Source organism: Dromiciops gliroides, chromosome 4, assembly GCF_019393635.1.
Source record: "Dromiciops gliroides isolate mDroGli1 chromosome 4, mDroGli1.pri, whole genome shotgun sequence".
NCBI lineage: Eukaryota > Metazoa > Chordata > Mammalia > Microbiotheria > Microbiotheriidae > Dromiciops > Dromiciops gliroides.
In genome coordinates, this window is record NC_057864.1 from 454,354,432 (window position 1) to 454,381,834 (window position 27,403).

Sequence of the window (27,403 nt, forward strand, 5' to 3'; positions counted from 1 at the left end):
CCTATAAAAGGTGTCCTTGCCACTAGGTTGTCATTCACTCTGGTTCTTCAAGGACATTTGTGACTGTGATCAGGGTGAGTATTTCTAGGAATAGGGATGGACAGGGCCTTTAACAGGGTATTGGAGAAAGAAGGAGAGCACAATTCAGGGGAGAGAGGCATGTAAAGGGGAAAAAAAGCTAGGATAGCCAAGAAAAATGAAGCAGGGCTCAACTGAGTCAGAATCATGGAAGATTGAAAAAAAATATAGGTTGTGCTTTGGTTTTATTCTAGACTCATAAAGAACCTGTCTGGATCTCCCCCATAGCACAAGAAAGTAAGGACTAGAATCTGGCAGGAAGGAATCTGCAGTGGTCAGAATTGCTAAAAATGGTGCCATGAACTAGCATCTTAAGGATGTTCCCAGCATGTTTGGGGAGCCAGTTCTCTACCTGCATCTTGGCACCATACTCTGCTACTTCCTTGGAGATTCTGCATGATTTACTTAATTCTAAATCACATGTCAAATTGATGTGCTAATAAACTGGGTTGGGTTTTTTGTTTGTTTCTTTGGGTTTGTCTTGGTTTTCTGAGGTGTTTTTGTGGGGCAATGTGGGGTAAGTGACTTGCCCAGGGTCACACAGCTAGTAAGTGTCAAGTGTCTGAGGCCAGATTTGAACTCAGGTCCTCCTGAATCCAGGGCCAGTGCTTTATCTACTGTGCAACCTATCTGCCCCCTAACAAAGTGTTAATGATCTATGAATTACCTCAAAGTCCATTGCCTGCTTGATAAATAAGAATTTACAGAGAGTTAGCCAATGGAATGAATTTCTCAAGTCTTCTCTATGGGGATGTTAATGTGTTTTTGATGTAGTTTCCAGTGTCCATTAATTCCAAGTGAAGGAAGCTTCTTAACCTGGGTTTCATGCACCTGAAATGTCTCTCCATTATCTTCCAGGATTCCTGAGCTCCCCCAGAGATGTCCTGCCAGCAAAGCCAGCAGCAGTGCCAGCCCCCTCCCAAATGCCAGACCCCCAAGTGCCCTCCCAAGTCCCCTCCCCAGGCTCCATGCTCTCTTCCTGTCTCCTCTGGCTGCGGAGCCAGCTCTGGGGGATGTGGCAGCTCTGGCTCTGAGCACAGCTGCCACCTCTTTTCCCACCATCACAGGAGATCCCATGGATGCAGGCGCCAGAGCTCTGAGTCCTGTGACAGTGGCACTGGGAACAACCAGCAGTCTGGAGGCTGCAGTGGGAGCTCTGGGGGCTGCTGCTGACCTGGTGTCCTTGGCTAGGAGCTGACCTGGAAGAATCAAGAGAGGCCACTCTCCCATCTTCCCTTTGCCCCTTGCTCCTTCTTGGTTTTGATTTCCCTCTGGGCTCTGAGCTCATGGGATATCTTGAGAGGCCTAAGAGAGTCTAAGAGGACCATTTCATATCCTCTCAAAATCCTAAACATTGAACTTGAACCAAACCATCTCTGCCTCATTTGTCTCATTCAACAATAAAGCTGTATATGATCACAATTGTCTTCTATTCTCTGTTCTTCCCTTTTTGCAGCCAACATCTCCCTTCCTGTGATGTACCCCTACACCCAAAGCCCCTGCTTTGTGTCTGCCTGAAAGGCTGCTGGGGCAGTGCCTGCCTCAGGCTCTCTTTCCATTCAGACCCAAGAGAACATGGAATGTGGGTGTGTGATTTGACAAATTGAAAATCAGTTGATTGTAAGCACCAGCCTTCTCCCAAATGGAAGAAGCTCCCAGGGCAGATACCAGAAAGTAGAGGACAAAGAGGGTGTAAGAAGGTTCTAGGTTTGGAGGACCACCATTTTATGGAGTAAAATACCAATTGGAAAAAAGTCAAAGGCTGTGAAGAATATTGGAAAAACCTGCAGAGCATGGAGGTGGAGAGGCTGGAGAATTGACAAGATGAGGCCTCCCAGTCTTCTGACCTGGAGTAGCCAGTTTGGAGGAACAGGGCTTGGTTTGATTATTTAGGAAGCCTCTCTCATTGTATCTATTTAATAGAGGTAAAGAAGCTTCTTAGAATGAGTGTCATGCACCTGAAAAGTCTCTCTACCTCATAATTACTGATCTCACCCAGAAATATCCTGCCAGCAAGCCCAGCAGTAGTGCCAGCCTTTGCTATGGGGGGAATTCAATATATAGTGGATGTGGGATTTGTGAGCTTCCCCTCTTCTCTTCCTCTCTGCCCAGGTCTTTGTTTCCAAATCACCTCACTCCTGCCACAGAAGGGCACAGCCATATCCCCAGCTGCCCCCTTCTCCACTCATGCCTCTTCCTGCCCCCAGGTAATGCCTCTTTTCATCAGATGCAGACTTTTAGCCTAGAAAAAATAGCTCCCTCTTTCACCTTCCACATCTGTCTGTCCAAAGTCCTCTTCCTCCACCCTATTCCCATTTACACCGTTTCTCCCTGTCCCATCATGTTTCTGGGCAATACCCATGCTCTGGACTTCTCTCTATAGTTTAACCTTCCCCCAAACCCTCTCATCAAATAGGCCTTACCTCTCAGTTACTTGTTAACTACAAAATAATATTATGTATGTAAGTTAATACATGCTAAGATGATAGTTGCTTTTCAAAAAACATTAGTCATGCATTTTCATTTCTTCTTCTTTTTTTTGCGGGGCAATGAGAGTCAAGTGACTTGCCCAGGGTCATACAGCTAGTGTCAAGTGTCTGAGGCTGGATTTGAACTCAGGTCCTTCTGAATCCACGGCCGGTGCTTTATCCACTGCGCCACCTAGCTGCCCATTTTCATTTATTCTTAACCAGAAAACAATGATAATTCTGGTTTATCTGGAGTTCTAACTTTTTTCAAACCTCCTTCCTTCTGACCATCCTATGATATCATGAAGAACTCTCACATCAAAGAAGTTACGTCACTGTCTCATGGATATTCATGTAATAAGTGAGTGTCAGAGTCCATACCTGTACCTACGTCTCTTGACTCAAGTCTAACATGTTACCTGGACAAAGTCTTATCTCAAAGGACTCACCCTGAAAAGGTGGGATTTCTGGCCCTGTGACAAGCCATTGCAATGAGAACATTTGCGAGATGAGGAAGGATATCTTTCTTGTATTCCTCAAACCTGGAAAACTCCATTAGCCAGCTGGCAGTCTGCTGCATCCACACAGGGTCCACTCAGACCACATGAATGACTTTCCTTGCCATGATTTCTGTGACCTTTTCCATAACGAACCTTTGGGATTGCTCTACTGTGATATGACATTTACAGGCTGGCAGGAGTTGGGGACCCCTTAATAACATGCTATCATTCTGTGGCCATTTTCCATCTTGCTGTGGCTTTTGGAAGGGGACAAGTTCCCCAAGGTGTGCAGAAAGGGCTTGTGGTAGTGTGGCAGTTTTAGAGAAGTGTCAGTACAAGGACAGTTGCCAGAAAATCATACAGGACGATGGGGTCAAATTTGAGTCTCTTTGTTGTTATTGTTCATCTTCCATTATTGAAGAGGATCAATGACATCACAAGGGCAATGTCTTTTGTTTTGTTTTGTTTGGGTTTGGGTTTTTTTGGTGAGACAATGAGGGTTAAGTTACTTGCCCAGGGTCACACAGCTAGTAAGTGTTAAGTGTCTGAGGTCAGATTTGAACTCAGGTCCTCCTGACTCCAGGGCCGGTGCTTTATCCACTGCGCCACCTAGCTGCCCCTGTCTTTTTGTTTGTTTGTTTTGTTTACAAGGGCAATGTCTTGACCTGCACATGAGTTGGATATGAGTGAGTCAGAGCTGTGCAAAGTCATCAGTCTCACTGTCTCCTCCAGAGTCACTTAACTTTATTCAAGATAACTTGTGATATCCAGGGATGTGGTAGGTCACCATGGCCTTTCTAAGTTAAGGTCTTTCCCAGGTCTCAGTTTGTCTGAGGTGATGTCCACTCAATGACTAAGGGCTAGGTAAGAATTGAGACAAAAGATGGCCCAATTTACCATCATAAAAATCCTAATCTGAGAGGGAAAGACCCTCAGAGTTTCTGATTAGATCAGAAAAAAATCACCATTCACACATTCTAAGCCATCGAAACCTAAACAAATCTCAATCTCTTTCCAACCTTTTGGTCAAAGAGAGAAGAGAGCAACAATCAGTAGAATTGTTCCAGATAAGAAGGATGACAGGACATGGAAGGAGATAGAGATAAGGAACAGAGACACAATATGTGTCTACATATGTGTGAGCTCATTCTCGTCCTCAATACTGAACCTTATACCCACAAACACGTCATAAAATTCCTGGAATAACAGAATGCTCTGTCTTTCTCAATGGCTAATTAATCTATATGGGACAGCTAGGTGGCAAAGTAGATAGAATGCTCAGTCTGGAATCAGGAAGACATTATCCTGAGTTCAAATTCAACCCCAAGACACTTTCTAACTGTGTGACCCTGGGTGAGTCACTTAACTCTGTTTGCCTCAGTTCTTCATCTGTAAAATGAGCTGGAGAAGGAAATGGCAAACCTCTCCAGTATCTTTGCTAAGAAAACCCCAAATGGGGTTATGACTAAATAACAAGAAGAAGAAAAACTGACCCATGGGTCTTTTGTTTAAGTTTACTTTAATCTCTCTTGTTGAAATTCTGGTTTCACTGTTAAGCTCTATATATTGGTGCTTCAGTGTTCAGTGCTAGGAAGAGGAAAAGTTGGTACAATGATTGAGAAAGAAATAGGAGGGAGAAATTAAAACTGCTATATTTGCCAGAGAAATATTTCTGGCTGGGGGCTCATAATCATGAGAGAAATAAAAAAGAATTGCTTTATTTTTTAACATTTTTCAGCAATAGGAAGAATATACCCACTGGGATTTCTCTAGTCATCCAAAGAGTTGGTAGCATTACTGAAATGTGACTTGGTGAGCCAGCTCCAGTCTCTGATCCACCAGTTTAAAAGGAAACCTGTGAGAAACAGAGAAAGTCACACCCCAAGAGTTAGCTCTTCAGTATCCCAGCCCACACAAAGGGAGGGGGAGCAAAGGGATTGATAGCTCTGTTTGCCTACTTATCAACCCAGACAACACATATTTGCTCTTTATTTTTTAATCATATTTTGTAGTAAATTAGTAACAACCAGGTTTCACTGAAGACAGAAATCCCCTGCAAAAGATTCTCAGCAGAAACAGAACAATGACTAGCTTGAGAATGAAGAAGTGACAATAACTGGGGAGCCCAAGAGCTGAATAAATGCAATTGGTAGAGACCATAGAGACACAGTAAAGAGAAGAGAAGTAAAAAATCCCAACCCCTTAACGGAGAGGTAGCCACCAAAAGGAGACTCCAGCTAGTTCAAAGTAGGGGAGGGAGATAGTTGTTAGATGAGACAAGACTAGTGGATTCATGTTCATCTGTCTCTCTGCTTAGGTCTGGTAAGAGATGTCCTGGCTTGTTAACTCCTCCACGTTTAAAGAAAGCCCCTACCCAACCATTCACAGAAAGAGACATGGGACAGACTAAATATGGCTTCTTCACAGAGCCCACACATCATGGGGTGAATTCCAGTCAAAGTAGATAATGGTCCTATCTATCCAGGTTATAGAATCACCAACTCTCTGCTGCCCCGACTCTGGTTTTCTTACTCTCGGTTATTAACATCCAGTGTTGGCAGACAGAACTCCTACTTTCGAGTCCTCCTGGACCTTGTGAACTTCTTGTCTTAATGGGTATCGTTTTGCTTACTCTTTCAATGGGTGGGAGAAGACTTAAAGCAGGAGAAGTATTTGGAACTCCAAACTTAGAAAATGTTTAAAAAAAGAAAATGAAAATGAACTTCTCTCTCATATCTCAACAAGGAGACAGAGAAATCATCCCTCAATAAAATCATAGTGATCTGGAGAATGTACCTCAGGCATCTTCTTATCCCCTACCCTATAGAATGTACTTATCTCAATCGAACCCACTGATACCCGGTTGATTTCCTCCAGATCATCTTATGAGATCTCAAAGCTTTTCTGAGGGTCTAAGCCCTGGATTTTGTACTGAGTAGAAATAATAGTTGACTGGGGGGTTGGGAACTAGGTGACAAGCAGGAATCGCTCTTTTGCTATCATCATTTTTGCCATTGCTATTTTTTTATCATATAAAGGTGCTTATATGAAATATTAAGATTTCCAGAGCATTTTACATGTTATTTCATTTGATAATTATTATTTCTATTAGCAACATCACTGCCATCAATATAATTAAACTCCATAACTCCAGTGAATTGCTGGTCAACCCCTCTTCCTTTATATAGTAGTGTCACTATGTCATAGATGTAGAGCTGAAAAGGACTTGAAGGGGAATTTTTTTCAACTCCCTCATCAAACATATGATGAACCTTTATCATAACCTGGGTTCCTATTTGCTCCTACCCTCTTGACATGGAAATGCAATTTATAAATGAAACCTTCCTCCCATTCCCGCCACCTTCCTCCACAACAAACACTTTCTGCATTGCCTTTCTCCTACCCCACCCCCCATGTAGTTCCCACCTGCTTGTTAGCTAGGAAGTTATAGTATAATTAAATTAATGTTAAGAGGAAAAATGATGCTTTTCTAGGCTACTTTCATTTTAATTATTATTAATATCCATATAATATTTATATGTGAATAATTATTCATATTATTTTATAAAATAAGGGAGACCCTACAGAGAGCTTTAAGGTTTGGAAAGTGTTTCCTACCCCACGTGGCTTTGGATGAGTCACTTCACCCTGGAAGCTTATGCCAGCCTAGAATTATTAATACATCGGGATGTACCCTCTGCCTCTTTGGCCTCCTACTCCTGTTGGATAGCTCCTCCAATGACCTCCATTCAAGGGGTGCACCCAGCCCAGCCATATCTTCATTCATTTCCAGGCCACCCTCCAGACTTTCTTTAACAGACTATGCTACCAGGAATATCTTCCCCCCACTAGAGCATAAGCTCCTTATGGGGAGGAACTGTCTTTCTTTCAACTTGTATTTGAAAACAAAACAAAACAAACAAACATGAGGGCATCTAGATGGTGAAGTGGATAAAGCAAGGGCCCTGGATTCAGGAGGACTTGTGTTCAAATCCAACCTCAGACACTTGACACTCACTAGCTGTGTGACCCTGGACAAGTCACTTAACCCTCATTGCCCCGCAAGACAAAACAAAACAACTTGTATTTGTATTCCCAGCACTTAAACATAATGTCTGTCACATAGTAAGGGACCTAAATGCCTGTTGACTTCTTGACCTTTAAGGTCCTTTCACTTTCAAATTGGGCTATTCTAGACTCCCATGACCTTCTCAACAAAGCTTTGAAGTATATTGTAGAAATATTATTATCTATTTTTTTTTTATGATGCAGCTAGGTGGCATAGTAGATAGAGCACTGGGCTTAGAATCAGGAAGACATCTTCCTGAGTTCAAATCTGACCTCAGACATTTACTAGCTGTGTGACCCTGAGCAAGTCACTTCCCCCTGTGTGCCTCAGTTTCCTCATCTGTACAATGAGCTGGAGAAGGTGATGGCACATCACCCAGATATCTTTGCCAAGAAAACGGGGTCACAAAAAGAGTAGGACACGACTGAACGAAGCCATGTTTTATAGATGAGGAAGCTGCAGCTGAGAGGGGTAGAGTGACTTACCTATGGTCATACAGCTAAGTAAGAGTTAGAGGCCAGAGTCAAACTTAGGTCTCCTCGCTCCAAGGCCATCACTTAGCTGGGATGAAGACTTAAACCCAATAACTCTATAACAGCATTTATATAGTGCTTTAAAGTTTGTAAAATGCTTCACATGCTACCCTATTTGATCATCATGACGACCCTGTGGAATAGGTACAACTACTACTTTACAGATGAGAAGACTCAGGATAAGAGGCTGATTGACTTGTTAGTGTTCACAGAGTAAATAAACGTCTGAGGCAGAATTTGAATTCAGGTTTTCTCAGCATTTATTAAGGGCCTACTACGTGCCAGGCATTGTGCTAAGCTCTGGGGATACAAAAAAAGAGACAAAAACCATCCCCTGCCCTCAAAGGGCTTATAATTGAATAAGAGAGACAACATGTGGACAAATATATGCAAAGCAAGCTATATCCAAGATAAATAGAAAATAACTGGCAGAAGGAATGTCCTGGAATAAGAGTGGTAGGGGAAGATTTCCGGTAGAAGGTGGGATTTTAATTGGGACTTAAAAGAAGCCCAGTGTGGTAAAAAGTTTTTAACAGTTGGTTAGTGAATACGGAAAGACGCCAGTTTTTGAAGGACCACCCTTTCGGGGAGGAGACTGACGGCCGTGCATGGGCTACACACGCCAGTCCAGCTGCTAAGCACTCCACTTCTGGGGTGCGAGCTTAAAAGGCAAGGAGAGAACGGAAGTGGGATCTCTCTTTTCGGCTCTCCTTGTTCACTGGCTGCGCTGCACACACAGAGGCTGACTGAGGCTCGACTTGGCTCAGCTCACAGTAACAGCACGTGCTTGATGTGGCTCTCCCCCACAAAGGTGGCCTTGGGCTTTTGGTGAGTTTTATACGGAATATAGACTAAGCTTAGACTTAAGACTATTTGTTTTGTATTTCTACTTTCCTATCCCTCTAATCAACATCACCTTGTAATTTCCAAACAATAAAAGCTCAAACTAGAGACCAGAGGCTTCTTCCATTTACTAGTCTGGGAGATAAATAAGGGAAACAGTTAAAAGGAGAGGTTAATGCTCTAGTATCCAATTTTAAATCTCACACCAGAGAGGTCAGAAATCAGAGCATAAGAGCATTCCAGGCATGAAGAACAGCCAGGGGAAATGCTCAGATCTGGGAGGTGCAGAGTCTTGTTCACAGAACAGCCAGGAGGCCAGGGTTACTGGATTGAAGACTATCCTTTGGGGAGTAAAGTGGGAAAGACTAGAGAGTTAGGAGGGGACGGTTATGAAGGGCTTTGAATACTTAACAGAGCATTTCCTATTTGTTTTTTCTTTCTTTCTTTTTTTTTTTTTTGTGGGGCAATAGGGGTTAAGTGACTTGCCCAGGGTCACACAGCTAGTAAGTGTCGAGTGTCTGAGGCTGGATTTGAAGTCAGGTACTCCTGACTGCAGGGCCGGTCCTTTATCCACTGCACCACCTAGCTGCCCTCCTCCTATTTGATTCTGGAGGCAATAGGAATCCACTGGAGTTTATTGAATAGGACCTGTGATTTTGGAAAATCACCTTAGTGTCTGAAAGGAAGACAGATATGAGTGGGGAGAGACTTGAGGCCGACAGACTCATAAGCAGGCTATTGCAATAGTCTAAGTGAGAGATAATGAGGGCCTGTGTGTTTATGTATATAATTTGGCCATGTGCATGTATAAATAGAAAATTAAACTATATATCATATCATATAGATCATATTTACATTACATATAATATATATAGTCATAACACACTTTTAAATTTAATCTTCACTATTCACATTTTTCTTCCTCATTTTCTTAAGCCTAGACAATGAACCAAACACTAAATCCAGCTCCGATTTGTAACATTTGCCAATTTCCTCAGTGTAAATGCTCACCGCTGGGTCTCTGAGCAAGTACAAGTCAGTGCCAGCACATTTCTGCATATAAATACTGCCACCAAGAAAAATGGACTGAGACATAACAGGCTGCATTATTTGCACTCCTATTTATGTCCAACGGAGTATCTCCTGAGGGCTCGGTGCTTTTGGCTCTACGACCTGTTAGATTTTTCATTACCATCCTGTTCCAACCCTTGAATTATCATGGCCTGAAATCAGTTCTCCAAAATGTCCACAATGTTTCTTGGACTGAAACCAGGTGGGGGGGGGGGCACGGGGATATCTCTACACGTGTTCCTAGGATCTGAAATCAGGCAATATCTGGAGCAGCCCAGACCTGCTACACTTATTTTAAAGACAAGGAAACCAAGCTTCAGTAAAATAAAGCAAATTTTCCCTGGTCACACAACTAATGAAGGTAAGAAGTAAGTTTGGAATCTCTGTCAGGGCAGCTTGGCAAAGTCACTGAGGCAGAATGTCCACTCACCTGAAGCCATCAGCCCTCTGTTCCAGGGGGAAGAAGGGAATGGGATTAGCTCCTATGAGCTGAGGTGCCACCTCCACCACAGCCTCACCCTCACCCAAAGCTTTGGAGGAAGCACCTGCCCTCTCTTCAGAATTGAGCCTGTGACACATAGAATTCCAGAATGTTTCAGCTGGAAGAAATCATCAAGGTTAATTGGTTCACTTTACAAATGAGAAAATTGAGGCCCAGAATGGGGAAGTGATTTGTTCAGGATGACACAGCAAATAGGAGAGTTGGAATTTGAAGTCAGTTCTCTGACTCCCACTTATGGATTACTACACCACACTGTTCATCACTCACTTGTTCATTCATTTATTCATTCATCCATTCACTCATTCACTTGTTTATTAGGCACTCACCACATTAATGCACTGTACTTGGTGTATGTGGGTCAGAGACTCAGATTCATACTTACTAAGTACACATTAACCACATAAATACATGTAAGCTAGTAGATGGTGAATCCTCTTATTCGACTCAGAATATCAGGATTATCTAATGAGTGCTCTCCACCCCCACATCCTGACCCGACTTCTAACAATTTCTCTGTCTTAATTCATCCTCTGCTTTTTTCCACTTCTCTCAGAGGAGATGGTCCTTTTCCTTGCTATTTTATTTGTATAATTCCAATTTGCTTCCCAAAGTGTCTATAATACTTTGCAACCGCCCCCCCCCCAACAATGCATCCACATAGCTCTTTTCATAGCCCTTCGAACATTGATTATTCTTATCTTTTGTCCTCTTTGACACCTATTGAAAGTATTCTTCTTCTTCTTTTTTTTGAAGGCATTATTCTTAAATTTTAATGGATCTGGGGGCAGCTAGGCGATACAGTAGATAAAGCACCAGTCCTGCATTCAGGAGGACCTAAATTCAAATCTGGCCTTGGACACTTGACACTTAATAGCTGTGTGACTCTGGGCAAGTCACTTAACCCTCATTACCCTGCCCCCCAAAAAATTAATGGATCGATGTACTCTCCTGATGATTGTAAATAACAGATTGTTCTTTGATAATTCTCTGGCCCTAGTGTAGTTTTGTTGGACAAGTTTTCCAGGCTATTGTGAATTATTGGAAATATGCAGATGTGTCATACATTAGTTCATGAAAGGCAGTTTCTGATGTATAATTTTGGCTACCAGGTCATATTTACTAGGTATTTGGCAGATGCTAAATTTTTATAACCTATAACATCATCATCATTACTGTTGTTATTGTGGTTTTGTCATTTTTATCTCATTCTTCTCAAGTTTTTTTTTTCCCCCTATGGGGTTGGTTCAGAGAGAAATTGTCCCATCACAAGTAATGATCCGGCCACTATCCCTAAAATTCAATGTTCTGTTGACTACGGCAAAGTGGATAAAATAATAGTTTTTGCAATTGAATAAATCCAAGTTTTATGAATAAGTTCATAGTCTTTAGGATCACTGAAAGTATCTTCAGCACAGTCAGTCCATCAGTCAATCAACTAACATTTATGAAGAACTTGTTATGGGCCAGGCACCATGGTAAACACTGGAAATAAAAGTAGAAAGACAGTCCCTGCCTTCAAGGAGTTTATATTCTTTTTTTTTAAATTTAATTTAACTTATTTTTAAGAGTTTATATTCCAATGGGGGAAGACAACACATAAATGAAGCTGAAAAATATGGGGTGGAGGGGTGAACAAAGGGATCCAGTTTAGGGGGCACCATAAAGGAAATCAAAGGGCAGCTAGGTGGCACAGCAAATAGAGCACTTTCCCTGAAGTTGGGAGGACCTGAGTTCAAATCTCACTACAGACACTTCTTAGCTATATGACCCTGGCTAATTGACCCTGGACAAGTCAATTAACCCCAATTGCCTTAAATATCCGGGGCCATCTCCAGTCATCCTGATATATATCTTGCCACTGGGCCCAGATGGCTCTGGAAGAGAGTGAGGCTGGTGACTTTGCACAGCCCTCCCTCCCTTAAATCCAATTCAGTGCGAGTCATGACATCAACCTGATGCCATGGTCCTCTTCTACAACAAATGGACAGGAGTAACAACAATGACAGAAGTAAAAAATGCAATTTGAAGAAGATATGGCTGATCTGTGAGCCCTCCCTACATGGAGGTTCTGGGAGGAGCCATCTATTCAGAAGGAGAGGATACAGGGGTAAGGGGACTTCCAAGGTGTGAATTCTAGGGCTGGATTCTAGGTTTCATAGCTGCAGTGTGGTGCAAGTACAACAGCCCAGAGGACCACGTGGAAGACATGCTTTTGAATTCGTAAGCTAGTCCTCTCTGCTTTGAAATTTTCCTTTGCTCGTAGCTGGGAGATTGTGAATATTTGGTAAAGAGGGATCTAGTACAAATATTATTTGTAATTTCTTATGAATCAATGTTAATTCCAAATAATTGCAGGTAATAGTTCTGTTTGTATAATGGTCCAATCCTAGTACAGTTTACTGGTTGAGTTCTCCAGGACATTTTAAGGTCTCTATCTATCTATCTATCTATCTATCTATCTATCTATCTATCTATCTATCTATCTATCTATCTATCTAATCTATCTATCTATCCATCCATTTGTTTGTTTGTTTGTTTTGTTGGGCAATGAGGGTTAACTGATTTGCTCAGGGTCACACAGCTAGTAAGTGTCAAGTGTCTGAGATCAGATTTGAACTCAGGTCCTCCTGAATCCAGGGCTGGCGCTTTATCCACTATGCCACCTAACTGCTACCATCTATATTTCTTGTATGAGTATTTGCTATGTGTAGTTCCATGAAAGATAGTGAGCTTCTGTTAAAGAAATCTGCTCACCAAGTCATGTCCTACTAGATATTTGGGAGGGTCCAGCTCTGGGGGATGTGGCGGCTCTGGCTCCGAGGGCGGCTGCCACCTCTTTTCCCACCATAGCAGGAGATCCCATAGAAGCTCTGGCTGCTGTGACAGTGTCAGTGGGCACAGCCAGCAGTCTGGGGACTATGGGAGCAGCTCTGGGGGCTGTTGCTGATCTGGTGTCCTTGAGTAAGAGAAGCAGAAATGATATTTTCTTCAGGTCTCTTGGTGTTGTGAGAGGTGGAGTTCCTCATGTTCTCCTCCGATGGTATGATGTCTAATGGGCTCAAATAGTCAAGGAGACCCTGGCTAGAAATAGGGATGTCTATCAATGATAACAATGAATGTCAATAATGGGAGGAATTGGGAAACTGTTGAAGGTGTTTGACTCTGTCATCTGGATAACTACGAATGTCTCTCCATTTAAATTCAGCATTTCCTCCCTTAGATGGAAGGAGTGGGGTTGACCCCATCATAAATAGAACCTGAGCCAGGCTCAGCCTGTCATTTTTTCCCTTTAGCGCCTGGTTCTATATTTGGTCAGTACTCTATAAAAGCATGGGAGCTGGGCAGCCACACTATCTTTGACCAGACTTGGGAGAAACAGATGAGTGTGAACCTTATAGTCTCTACTCTGAGGCCCCCTCCCTGAAACACACACACACACACACACACACACACACACACACATACACACGGATGGTCCAATGTGTCAAGTAATGGCTCATAAACCCTAGTTCTTCCCTTTTCTATGAATATTTCCCTATAGTTCCTTTTCTCTTTCCTCCATCTGGTCTTATTGCTATCCTCCATCTAACAAAACTAACCATCTTGAATTCAGCGTTGGTGTTTGGTTTCTTCAGTATTGTTATTTTGTCTACTTTCTAGCTTCCTAGCTTTCTGATTCTGGTAACTACCTTTAGGGAACTTTACGTATTACTTGTTAAGAACAAATGCAAATGCATGAAGAGCATATTTTGGAGAACATTGATTATCTTAGCATGTATTAACTAAGAAACATAGCATTGCTTTTTACTTAACAAGTAACTGAGAGCTGGGGCCTTTTTGATGAGACAATTTGGAGAAAGTTAAACTATAGAGGGAGGTCCAGAGCATGGGCAATGCCCAGAAACATGGTGGGACAGGGAGACATGTTGTACATGGGGATAGGGTGGAAGAAGAGGGCTTTGGACAGACAGATATGGAAGGTGAAAGAGGGAGCTAATTTTTCTAGGCTAAAAGTCTGCATCTGATGAAAAGAGGCATTGCCTGGGGGCAGGAAGAGGCATGAGTGGAGAAGGGGGCAGCTGGGGATATGGCTGTGCCCTTCTGTGGCAGGAGTGAGGTGATTTGGAAACAAGGACCTGGGCAGAGAGGGAGAGAAGAGGGGAAGCTCACAAATCCCACATCCACTATATATTGAATTCCCCCCATAGCAAAGGCTGGCACTACTGCTGGGCTTGCTGGCAGGATATTTCTGGGTGAGGTCAGTAATTATGAGGTAGAGAGACTTTTCAGGTGCATGACACTCATTCTAAGAAGCTTCTTTACCTCTATTCAATAGATACAATGAGAGAGGCTTCCCAAATAGTCAAACCAAGCCCTGTTCCTCCAAACTGGCTACTCCAGGTCAGAAGACTGGGAGGCCTCATCTTGTCAATTCTCCAGCCTCTCCACCTCCATGATCTGCAGGTTTTCCTAATATTCTTCACAGCCTTTGACTTTTCCCAATAGGTCTTTTGCTCCAAAAAATGAGTGCTCCTCCAAACCTAGAACCTTCTTACACCCTCTTTGTCCTCTGCTCTTTGGGATTTGACCTGCTAGCTTCTTCCATTTGGGAGAAGGCTGGTGCTCACAATCAACTTATTTTCAATTTGCCAAATCATACACCCACATTCCATGTTCTCTTGGGTCTGAATGGAAAGAGAGCCTGAGGCAGGCACTGCCCTAGCAGCCTTTCAGGCAGACACAAAGCAGGGGCTTTGGGTGTAGGGGTACATCACAGGAAGGGAGATGTTGGCTGCAAAAAGGGAAGAACAGAGAATAGAAGACAATTGTGATCATATACAGCTTTATTGTTGAATGAACCTCTTGGTTCAAGTTCGATGTCTAGGATTTTGAGAGGAGATGAAATGGTCCTCCTAGACTTTCTTAGGCCTCTCAAGATATCCCATGAGCTCAGAGCCCAGAGGGAAATCAAAACCAAGAAGGAGCAAGGGGCAAAGGGAAGATGGGAGAGTGGCCTCTCTTGATTCTTCCAGGTCAGCTCCTAGCCAAGGACACCAGGTCAGCAGCAGCCCCCAGAGCTCCCACTGCAGCCTCCAGACTGCTGGTTGTTCCCAGTGCCACTGTCACAGGACTCAGAGCTCTGGCGCCTACATCCATGGGATCTCCTGTGATGGTGGGAAAAGAGGTGGCAGCCATGCTCAGAGCCAGAGCTGCCACATCCCCCAGAGCTGGACCCGCAGCCAGAGGAGACAGGAAGAGAGCATGGAGCCTGGGGAGGGGACTTGGGTGGGCACTTGGGGGTCTGGCATTTGGGAGGGGGCTGGCACTGCTGCTGGCTTTGCTGGCAGGACATCTCTGGGGGAGCTCAGGAATCCTGAAAGATAATGGAGAGACACTTCAAGTGCATGAAACTCAGGTTACGAAGCTTCCTTCACTTGGAATCAATGGACACTGGAAACTACATCAAAAACACATTAACATCCCCATAGAGAAGACTTGAGAAATTCATTCCATTGGCTAACTCTCTGTAGATTCTTATTTATCAAGCAGACAATAGGCTTTGAGGTAATTCATAGATCATTAATAGTTTATCAACATGTCAATTTGATATGTGATTTAGAATTAAGTAAATCATGCAGAACATGGTGTCAAGATGGAGGGAGAGGACTGGCTCCCCACACATCCTGGGAACATCCTTAAGGGACCATTCCATGGCACCAATTTTATCAATTCTGACCATTACAGCTCCTTTCTGCTCGATTCGAGGTTCTTACTTTCTTGTGCTACGGGGGAGATCCAGACAGGTTCTTATGAGCCTAGAACAAAACCAAAGCACAACCTGTATTTTTCTCAAGCTTCCATGATTCTGAATCAGTTGGACCCTGTTGCATTTTTCCTGGTTTTTTTATCCTTTCTCCCTATCCATGGCTCTTTCGCCTGAATTGCGCTCTCCCTCTTTCTCCAATCCCCTGTTAAAGGCCCTGCCCATCCCTATTCCTAGAAATACTCACCCTGATCACAGTCACAAATGTCCTTGAAGAACTAGAGTGGATGACAATCCAGTGGCAAGGACACCTTTTATAGGGTATCCCAGGCTGAGCTGTTGGCACCAGCCCCAAGTCTCCAGGAGGAAGAGTGTCTTTCCTAACACATGACATGAATCAGACAATCTTGACATTCCCCAAAGTCACATCTAAGGACATGAGTCAATAAAGAGATTACTAACTTGTAAGGGAAGGGGAAGGGAAAAAGAATTTTTCAGTATCTACTATATTCCAGGCACTGTGCTGAACACTGCATAAATATTGTCTCATTTGATCTCATTTGTGAGGGATTTTAAACATTATCTAGGAGGTAACTAGGTGGCAAAGAATATGGAATAGTAGGCCTGGGGTCAGAAAGAAAAACTCAAATCTGGCTTGCTACACTGCTTATTGTGTGATCCTGGGCAAATCATTTAACCTCTGTTTGTCTTAATTTCTTCATTTGTAAAATGGGGATAGTAACAGTAACTACCTCCCAGGGTTGTTGTGAGGATAAAATGAAACAATGTGCTTCGCAAACCCTAAAGCACTATATAAATGCTATATTCATCATCATCGTCATTGTCACTATTATTATTTTAGGCATCTCATTTTACAGAAGCAAAAACTGAGGCTCAATAGGTTCAACGATTGGCCCATGGTCACACAGGTATTTCCATGTTATTTCACTGGGCTAAGGCAGGCGAGTTTCAGTCACTGAGCTTAATGTTTCCATTTCTCAGAATCTTTAGATGGTCCCTCCCCCTTCCTCCAAAAGGACTGCCCCCCCTGAGATCTTCCACTCTGGTCACTACAAATCTTTGATCTGTAGCTTCTCCAGGATTTATTTCTATAGATCACCCACATTTATCCAAGTCTTACTCCTCAGCATAGATTTTGTGAAGGTCTACTTTCCATTCTCATGGTCCCTGAATCACTGAATCACTGAACAACTAGTTACTGCAGGGCAAAGACCCCTTCCTTCTCAATTTTGTCTTGTTGTAGGTTAGAAGCGACTTGCTATGTATAGATTCTTTTATTGACCACTCAATAAATATTTATTGAGCATCTCATAGGTGTAAGCCGCTGTGCTGTGAGGGCTTCTGGGAATAGAAAAGATAAGTAAAAATGATCAGTCCTCAAGGAGCATGTCAACTTGTAAGGGGAAAAAACAAATAGACAATGGGGATGAGAAAAGTGGATAAGAGAGATACAGACATGCTGTAGGGGGTCAGAGAAGGAGAAGTCCTTTCTGGCTGGGATAACTAGGAGCATCTACATGAATGAGAGGCTTACTTGGTGGTGGTGGTGGTTGTACTTCCTGTTCGAAGAGGACCAAAAAGACATCATTATGTTGGATTCAAATTTGAGAGGGGAGCTGTCTTGAAGGCTAGGATATGTTTTTTCTTTTCTCTTAGAGTAACATGTAGTGCTTTATTGTCCCCATCATTGTGTGTTCTATGTTGTCGACACAATGCCCCCAACAACTGTTATCATCTCTTCTCACAGTGGCCCCATGAAATTTTCTAAGGGCTTCACCACATTCAAGAAGACACCTGAAGTCATATCAGAGGGACCCAGGGAAGCAAACCTGAACCATTCTCTTACTTCCAACTTCCAAGACCACAGAATATATTAAACTTGACCTACCTACTGAACTTTCCTCCTATTCTACTCTACCACATGGGTGGAATGGATTAATTCTTAAAATTTTCCTAAGGTTTCCTAGACTTTGTATTGAGTGGCTAAAACAGTAATTGACTAGTGGGGTGGGGACCAGGTGACAAGTAGGACTGGATCCTTTCCTACTGTCATCAGTGTCATTGCTGTCTTATTCATCATGGAAAGGCACTTAGACTAACCTGGCATTCAGGTAGTGCTTTAAACTTTACGGAACTTATCCCATCAGGCCATCAACAAAAACTATCACCATTATAATGATTAACAAAGTAGATTGGAATTCTCTGAGCTCTGTAACAAGAGCATTACACATCTATCTCACTATGCATAACAGGATCAAGAGACAGATGTTCAGATGTCATCTAATCTGATCCCCTCATTTTACAGGTGAGGACACAGAAGCCTTGAGAGCTGAAGTCATTTCTCAAAGGTTGTTAACAGAGACAGAAAATAAGAAAGCCAGGATTTGAACCCATACCCTCTGGCAGCAGATCCATTGCTTTCCCCACCATTCCCAGCAACATTGAGTATAAAATAAAATGTTTTCAAATGGACACTACTTTGGCTGCTTGAGGAAAATTATTGAAAGGATTTAGGCTGTGACTTCATCTCTAAAGGAAAGGCCTGTTTTATACAGGTGTATCTCATTTCCTTGCACTTTGATTCATTGGGCTGTGCAGATATTTACATTTTTAAATTTGTCTATTTATTTATTAATTCATTTATTTCTTTATTTATTTTTACAAATCGAAAATTTGGGGCAACCTTGCCTCAAGCGAGTCTATCAGAACCATTTTCCTAACAGTATGTGCTCACATCGTGTTTCTGTGTCACATTTTGGAAATTCTCACAATATTTCAAATATTTTCATTATTATTATATCTGTTTTGGTGATCTGTGACCAGTAATCTTTGATGCTATATTGTAATTGTTTTGAGAAACCACAAACCAGGTCCGTACAAGACAACAAACTTAATAAATGTGTGTGCGTTCTGACTGCTCCACCTACCCACTGTTCCCCCAACTCTCTCCCTCTCCTTGGTCCTCCCTATTCCCTGAGACACAGCAATATTGAAGAATAGTACATAAACTAGTCAATAAAGCAGGATTTGAGAGGACTGACTTCAATTTTGAAAGTTCTACTATGGGTAAAACACTATCAATCAGCATTGCCTGCTACAGAGAAATCTTTTTGTAAAAGGAAGAGTCAACAGATAGGGCAAACTTCATTTTTGTTTTAGATTAAGAAATTGCCACAGCCTCCCCAACCTTTAGTAGCCCCCTCCCTGATCCGTCAGCAGCCATCAATACCGAGGCAAGACCCTCCACCAGCAAAAAAGAGTGAAGTCTCAGGTGATGGTTAGCATTTTTTAGCAACAAGGTATTTTTAATTAAGCTGTGTACATTGGTTTTTTTAGGCATGATAAAAGCACCCTCTAAATACACCATAGTATAGTGTAAACATAACTTTTATATCCACTGAAAAAAAACAAAAAAATTTTGTGTGACTTTTTTTTTTAAGTGAGGCAATTGGGGTAAAGTGACTTGCCCAGGGTCACACAGCTAGTACGTGTTAAGTGTCTGAGGCCAGATTTGAACTCAGGTACTCCTGACTCCAAGGCCGGTGCTCTATCCACTGCACCACCTAGCTGCCCCTGTGTGACTTCTTTATTGAAATATTCACTTTTTTGTAGTAGTCTGGAACTGAGCTTGCAATATCACCAAGGCATGACTGTAATGACAAATGTTCTCCCTTGTTTTCTGGCTATTTTGAGGATCTGTGTATTTTGTTTCCTAAAAATGCACTCCCTTTCCCAGTTCAACAAGAGCAACACTTTTGTCCTGTGAAGGATCGATAAGTGTCTATATGAGCAGCAACGAGGAGCATTGAATAGAATGTCAGATCACTAATCAGGAAGACTCCTCTTCCTGAGTTCAAATGTGGCCTCAGATACTTTCTAACTGTGTGACCCTGGGCAAGTAACTTAACCCTGTTTGCCTCAGTTTCCTCATCCGTAAAATGAGCTGGAGAAGGAAATGGCAAACTACTTCAGTATATTTTCCAAGAAAATGGGGTCATGGAGAGTCAGACACACCGGAAAATGAGTCAACAACAACATCTACAAGTGTGTCATAAGTAGGCAGCCAGATCTTTTGTTTTTCTCAGAAATATTATTTGAGTGCAAAAGCCATTAATAAAGTGTTTGGATCTGGACTGGCCCGTCCTGCTGTGGGGGGAGGTGAGAAATGTTGGTGTGTTCCAGGACTGATACAATGCCTTATATCCTGGTTTTCCTGTTTTTCCCCCTCTCTTTTGTGCAGGTGACAATTACAGAGAAGAGAGAATGGCTGCTCTGGATCAGATTATGTTTGGGTACTTAGGTCTGTGGGTGTGAAAGAGAGAGGGCATAGATGCAATAGGAAGAAATGGACTTGGGAGTGTGGGTGGACAAGGGATTGACCTGGACTATGACTGGATGCTGGGAGGAGAAAAAGAAAGACGTCTATCCCAAGGTGTTCTATGGTGCCCTAGCAGAGTCACAGCTGTGTCAGAGCAGTGTCATAACCTGGAAATTGTTAGGAAACCCTTGTCTACAGAGACATGGAGTTTGGAGGTAGAGGAGCTGCCCTCATATCTCTGTGCTGTCATTTAGGACTTGAAGACCAGGAGATTCATGTAATTTGTCATTGATTTCCTAACATCTAAAAGGAATGTTTTGGATGAGGTGATAAACAAACTTACTGTGAACACTGTTGGATGCTGAGTTTCACATCTTCCCCTCCATCAGGATGCCTTGTTTGAGGTCAAGGATAGTTTTCTTTTTTGTCGTTGCACCCTCAGCACCTCATACTTGCTTTGCATACAGTAGGTGCTAAATGTAAGCTTGGTGAAAAAAATTGAACTCAGCACATTGTCTAAAGAAATTCCTACCTAAAGAGTGGCCTTGAGTGTCTTCTTGACCGTGTCCCCTTTAGTGACTGGAGGATTTATAACATTTAAAAAGCTATCTCATGAGATCACTGTAGGAAAAGAATGCCAAAACATTTAGGGGATATTTTATATGATATGAAGCAAAACTTGGAGGGGGAAATAAGGGACAACATGCTTAAGAAGAAAGTTAACCCTTTCTCATCCTTCAAGGACCCCACTCATACAGTCCCTCATTCTGCTGTTGCCCCTGATCACTTCAGCTAAATAGGATTTCAGCCTGAACTAACTTCCTATAACAGTATCTGTGAACTGTGTTTAAGAAATGTAATAGTTGCATTTCAGTTAGTCAGTCAATAAGCATTTATGTTTCAATATGATTTATTTGATTTGTAATGATGTATATTTGATTTTATGCATTTAAAGCCATTATTCTGAAAGGAGGTCTGTTGGCCTCCCTACAGACCATGCATGAGGTCCACCATGGTCGCCACAAAAGGGTCCATGGCACACACAAAGTTAACAACCCCATCCCATGGTAAGTTGTCAATGCCTTTCTGAAATTATTTCCCCATCCTATCTGTCAGAGTAGAGAAGCCATGTACAGGAGAGAGTAGAGAGCTAACCTTGGAACCAGGAAGGCCAGTTTGCAAATCCAGCCCCTCGCTCGGGTTGGTTGTGTGACCCTGACCAATCACTTAGCCCCTCATTGCTCAGGCAACTTTCAAAGACTTGTCAGTTATACAGAAGCTGCTGACCAGCACTGGTAGAAGGAGATTTACCTTCTAAGAGAGGGGTTTATTCCTAATGTAATGTATCACATCCTGGGCTTGCCACTGTGCCTAGAACACAGTAGGTGCCTAATAAATATTGATTGAACTTTTAAATATATATATAATTATTTTAATATAGTTTCTTAATAACTTTATGCATTTTATGAATCTAACACATGATAAATAGATTATACTAAATAAACTAAAAACATTATTACTAAATATTACCTCAAAAATTACTAAGATGGCAGCAAATTGCCAAAGGGGTCCATGACACAAAGGAGATTAAGCCTCTTGCTCTAGGAACTTCCAAATGTCAGTGGAATCACAAACTGAGTCCCTACCCCTATATGCACAGTAGTTATTTGTGTATTTGCCTGCCATCTACAATGTTACAAGCTCTTTGGGGGCATGGGACACTTTTGTTTCCTTTCATGTTCCCAGAAGCCTTGAGGCTTGGAACTTTGTATATAATACTGGCTCACTAAATTTTTGTTGACTATTGAATGAGTGAATGAATGAATGAAGAGCCATTTACCTCCCAAACCCCAAGTCCTCAATGATTCAGGGGCAGAGAGAATTGGAATGGAAAGAAGAGCCTTTGACTTTATCGGGATTCCTCAAAAACTTCTCTATGAGGAGGGGACCACTAATGTCCAGAAAGGACACAGCTTTCTGAAAACTCCATCTTTATACCTCCTTCTTGGAAGAGATACCTCAATTCTACCATGACCTGATGTAATGAAAAAACATTGACTTTGGTAATGGAGGACTTGGGTTCAAATCCTAGCTCTTGTTCATAGTACCTGCATGGCTATAAGCAACTCATCTAACTCCTTTAGGTATCAGTGTCTTCATCTGTATAATGGGGGGTGGGAGCAGATGATATTTAAGGTGCTTTCCAACTCAGAGATCCATGTAGTGACTCATGTCTATGTAAGAGAGGCTGGAGAATGCCAGGAATTGTATGACACATGCCACGGCTTGGGAAGGACACTCTTCCTTCTAGAGAGCTGGGTGTCATGCCTGGGATGTCCTATAAAAGGCGTCCCTGGCCCTGGCTCCTCACCCACTCTGGTTCTTCATCAGAGAGTTCCTGTCTGTGTCTGTGATCAGGGTGAGTTTCTGCATGAGAGCCCATGGGAGGGTTGGAGCAGGTGTTGGAGGGGAGGGAAGGAGAGAGAACAAAGCAGGAGGAGGGAGGAGTAGGAAGGGAGAAAAAGGAGAAAACCAGGCACTTAGCACAGTGCTTGGCACATAGCAGGCACTTAATGTTTATGGATTGATTGAAAAAGAAGAGAGGGTCTGAGACAAAATGTACTTGTTATTATTGTTTGTCCTGCGTTTTTGAAGAGGACCATGACGTCAGGGTGACGTCATGACTTGCAGTGAATTGGATTTAAGTGAGGGAGGACGGTTCAAGGTCACCAGCCTCGCTCTCTCATCCATAGTTATCTGGCTCCAGTGGCAAGATATATACCCAGACAACTGGAAATGACCCCAGATGTTTTTTAAGTTAACTGGGGTTAAGTGGCTTGTCCAGAGTCACAGAGCTAATAAGTGTCTGAGGTGAGATTTGAACTCAGGTCCTTTTGGGACTGATTGGGCCACCTAGCTGTTCCTTCAGATAAAATAGGGGGAAGCTGAATAAGCAGTACAGCAGCGGGTGAAGAATAGAAACTTGCACTTTGGATTTGGGGCCTATTGGATAGAGTGTTGAAACTGGAGGCAGAAAGACCTGAGGTAAATCCTGCCCCACAAACTCACTAGCTGTGTGACCTTGGAAAGGTCACTTAACCTCTATCTGCTTCAGTACCCTCATCTGTAAAATGGGGATAATAATAGCACCCACAATCCAGGATCATTGTGAGAGCTCCATGGGAGCAGATTTGTAAGGTTCTTTGAGAACCTTAAAGTGCTATAAAGATGCTACCATCATTATGATTATTATTGTTCTAGACTGATGGGGAATCATTCCAGATAGCCCAAGAAGAAAAACCAGGGGTCTATATTTTAGAGAGGGAGGGGGCAGCAGACATCTGAGTTCCTGGAAACTCTAAAATGTCCTAGAATCCTCGTGATGGCCTGGACATTCTGGGGAGGTTGTCATTTCTTCTCATCTAGGACATATGTGTGTATGAGTTTAAAGAAAGATTAAACAGAATTTATTGAGTGGTGACACCCATTAAATCGGGATTAGGACTGGATATCTGATTTCTTTGGCATAAGGAACTTTTTGTTTGTTTGTTTGTTTGTTTTTGGTCAGGGCAATGAGGGTTAAGTGACTTGCCCAGGGTCACACAACTAGTAAGTATCAAGCATCTGAATCCGGATTTGAACTCAGATCCTTTTGAATCCAGGGCTGGTGCTCTATCTACAGTGCCACCTAGCTGCCCCCAACATAAGGAATATCTAAGGTGGTGAAACTCCTTCTACCAGTGCATGTTGGCATCTTCTCTGCTACTCCCATAGTCTTAGAAAGTTGGCTAGGGCAGGGAGTGGCAGTGACTTGTCCAGGGTCACACAGCCACTCTGTGTCAGATTAAGGAGTATACCAAAGTCTTCTTGGTTTTGAGGCTGGCTTCCTAACCAGGACACAGTGCTGCCTCTCAGACAGCATAGATATTTTCACAAAATTCTCCTAACCCTCAGTATTAGAGCTAGATGTTCATTCCTTGCTCCCCAAATATTCACCTGAAATGTATTTGTCTTTAGGGAAAAAATCAGATCTTTTGCTACTAGCTACTAATGTGTCATAGACATGATTCAGCTTCACAGTGTGGACTGATTCAAAATGGAAAAAGTAAAAAGATTCCCTAGGTTTCCAGGGTCTGAACAACTCCATTATTGTCTTTCAGGTTTACTGAACTCACCCAGAGATGTCTTGCCAGCAAAACCAGCAGCAGTGCCAGCCCCCTCCCAAATGCCAAACCCCCAAGTGCCCTCCTAAGTGCCCTCCCCAGGCGTCATGCTCTCTCCCTGTGTCCTCTGGCTGTGGATCCAGCTCTGGGGGATGCGGCAGCTCTGGCTCTGAGGGCGGCTGCCACCTCTTTTCCCATCATCGCAGGAGATCCCATAGAAGCTCTGGCTGCTGTGACAGTGGCAGTGGGCACAGCCAGCAGTCTGGGGACTGTGGAGGCAGCTCTGGGGGCTGTTGCTAATGTGGTGCCCTTGGCTAAGAGGAACAGAAATGAAGAAATCAGAAGAAGCCACTGACCACTTCTCCCTTTCCCCTCCCTCCTCCCAGGTCATGTCCGTTCCCTGCCCACCCCTGTGGTCTCCGAGCTGCTGAGATTTCCTCTGGGAAGCAAGAGAGGCCAGGGCTATTATTTGATCTGATCTCAAAATCCTCTGATTTCAGAGTTGGGCCCAACTTTATTTGCTTCATTTGTCTCATGCAACAATAAAGCTCTCAGTCATTACAGATATATCTGCAGCTCTCTATTTTTCTTCCTTTATAATCAATGGCTCCCCTTTAGCCAATGACCACTCTACATAAATTGTGTCACTTAGTTTCAATGGCAAAGGCAGAATTTGAACCCAGGTTTTCCAAGTTCCAAGTCTAGAATGAAAACAGAATTGAGTCATTCATTTATTTGTCTTCAATTTTCTCTGACAAGCAATCTTTCCCTGACAAATTCTCTTGAAATCTTTGGACTGGCAAAGACACCCAAAATATATCTAATACAGAGTATTATACTTCTGATAAGTAGAGATATAGTTAAAGAGGGGCAGTTAGGTTACACAATGGATAGAGCAACAGCCCTGAAGTCAGGAGGACCTGAGTTCAAATTTGGCCTCAGACTCTGGAAAAGGCACTTAACCCCACAGCCTCCCTAAATCAAGCAATCAATCAATCATTAGAACACTTGTAAATTCCTCCCTCTCCCCCGGGGCACAATGATATCACCCATGATATCTTGATTTGTGCATGAACTGGATTTAAATGAGGCAGAGTCGCACAAAGTCACCCACCTTACTCTCTTCTAGTCATTGAAGTCCAATGGCTAGAAAGAAGTCAGGAAACTGGTGATGGCCTATCAGAGTGGAAAATATAACAAAAAAGGAAAATATTGGATGTTGGAGGGGATGTGGAAGAGCTGGAAACCTAATGGAGTTGTGAAAAAATCCAACCCTTCTGAAGAGCAATTTGGAACTATGCCCAAAGGGCTATAGAACTGTGCATACCCTTTGATCCAGAAATACTGCTACTAGGTTTATATCCCAAAGCCATTCCCAAAAAGAGAAAAAGATCTATTTGTACAAAAACATTTAAAGCAGTTCTTTTTGTGGTAGTTAAAAATTGAAAATCAAAGGGATGCCCATCAATTGGGGAATGGCTAAACAAGCTGTGGTATATGATGGCAATGGAATATTATTGTGCTATAAGAAATGACAAGCAGGATGATTTCAGAAAGTCCTGGAAAGACTTGTATGAACTGATGTATAGTGAAATGAGCAGAACAAGAGAAGGTTGTGCACAGAGAACAATATTGTTTGATGAAGAACTGTGAATGACTTAACTCTTCTCAGCAATATAATGATCCAAGATAATCTCAAAGGACTCATGATGAAGCATACTATCCACGTCCAAAGAAAGAACTGATATTGACTGAGCATAGATTGAGCATGCTCTTTTTTACTTTCTTTCATTTTTTCTTTTATCCAAATTGTCTTACACAAAATGATTAATATGGCAATGCTTTACATAATTGCACATGTATAACACACACACACATATATATATATATATATATATATATATATATATATACATACATATACATATATGATTACTTACCACCTCAGGGAGGGGGAAGGAGAGAGGGAAGAAGGGATAAAATTTGGAACTAAAAACTAAATTAAATTTTTTTTTATTTTTTAAAAGAGGGAATTTTTCAGACTGAAAGTCAAAGAAAAGGATAATAAAAATGAAATTTATTTTGAAACTTTAAAAAAAAACAGTTTTCTAGTTTATTTAGGCATAAGCCTGCGAAAAATCAATGCCACAGCACACACCTCTCATGAGTGGAGTGCCCGCCACTTGTCCAAGGGGCCCGGGCTGGGAATGTACTTAACCCCACAGTCATCAGGAATGAGACACTTCTCAGCTATTATATCCTCAAAGCTATCATATCATCAGCACTGAACTTGATGAAACCCCACTTCTTGGAGATGTGGATCTTCTGACTGTCAGGACGCTCGAACTTGGCTCCCCACAAAACTTCAATCACATGTTCTTTATTCTGGACCTTTATTCGAATTGACATGATAACTTGGCCAATGTGTACATGAGGCTAGGGTGCCCTAGAGCTTCCCGAAAGTGCCCTGCATGCCAGTCTGGAGCCTATCGGCCCCTGTACAGGATAACATCTTATTGATGTGGATGACATGAAAAGAATGCAGGCGCACATGGATATGAAACCTATCCTTGCCACAAGTCTTTACCATGTACTTGTTGGCACAGATCTGAGCAGCCTCCAAGGCTTCTGATGACAGCTGCTCATATTCATTTGATACCACATGGCCACACAGTGGAAATTCATCCACTTTGGCTTTCTTTCTACCAAGCTCGAAGATTCAGATCTTGGCTTCAGGAACTCCCCTGCAGAAACAGGACTTTGGGTACGGATTATTTTTACAGTACCTATATCAGCGGGAAGGATGAGGGCCCATGGCGCTGGCACCAGCAGGGACTGGGTCTCCCCACAGGGAAAGGGCGAAACTTTTTTTAAAAATAAAAATGTTTGGGGCAGCTAGATGGCGCAGTGGATAGAGCACCGGCCCTGGATTCAGGAGGACCTGAGTTCAAATCTAGCCTCAGACACTTAACACTTACTAGCTGTGTGACCCTGGGCAAGTCACTTAACCCCAATTGCCTCACCAAAAAAAAAAAAATTAAAATTAAAAAGTTTGAAATGTCAAAAAAAAAAA

General features: G+C 42.5%; 2 protein-coding genes and 1 pseudogene across 2 annotated transcripts; 1 reads left to right on the top strand and 2 right to left on the bottom strand.

Moving 5' to 3' along the window:
• Positions 1–957: 957 nt before the first annotated feature.
• Positions 958–1,251, top strand: LOC122753184 (late cornified envelope protein 3D-like). Its single transcript, XM_044000366.1, has one exon. The coding sequence runs from the start codon at positions 958–960 to the stop codon at positions 1,249–1,251; it is 294 nt and encodes a 97-aa protein (XP_043856301.1).
• Positions 1,252–15,123: 13,872 nt separating this feature from the next.
• LOC122753183 (late cornified envelope protein 3D-like) lies at positions 15,124–15,417 on the bottom strand. The gene has a single exon (XM_044000365.1). The coding sequence runs from the start codon at positions 15,415–15,417 to the stop codon at positions 15,124–15,126; it is 294 nt and encodes a 97-aa protein (XP_043856300.1).
• An 11,074-nt stretch (positions 15,418–26,491) lies between these two features.
• On the bottom strand, positions 26,492–27,145 carry LOC122725976 (annotated as a pseudogene).
• Between the last annotated feature and the right edge of the window lie 258 nt (positions 27,146–27,403).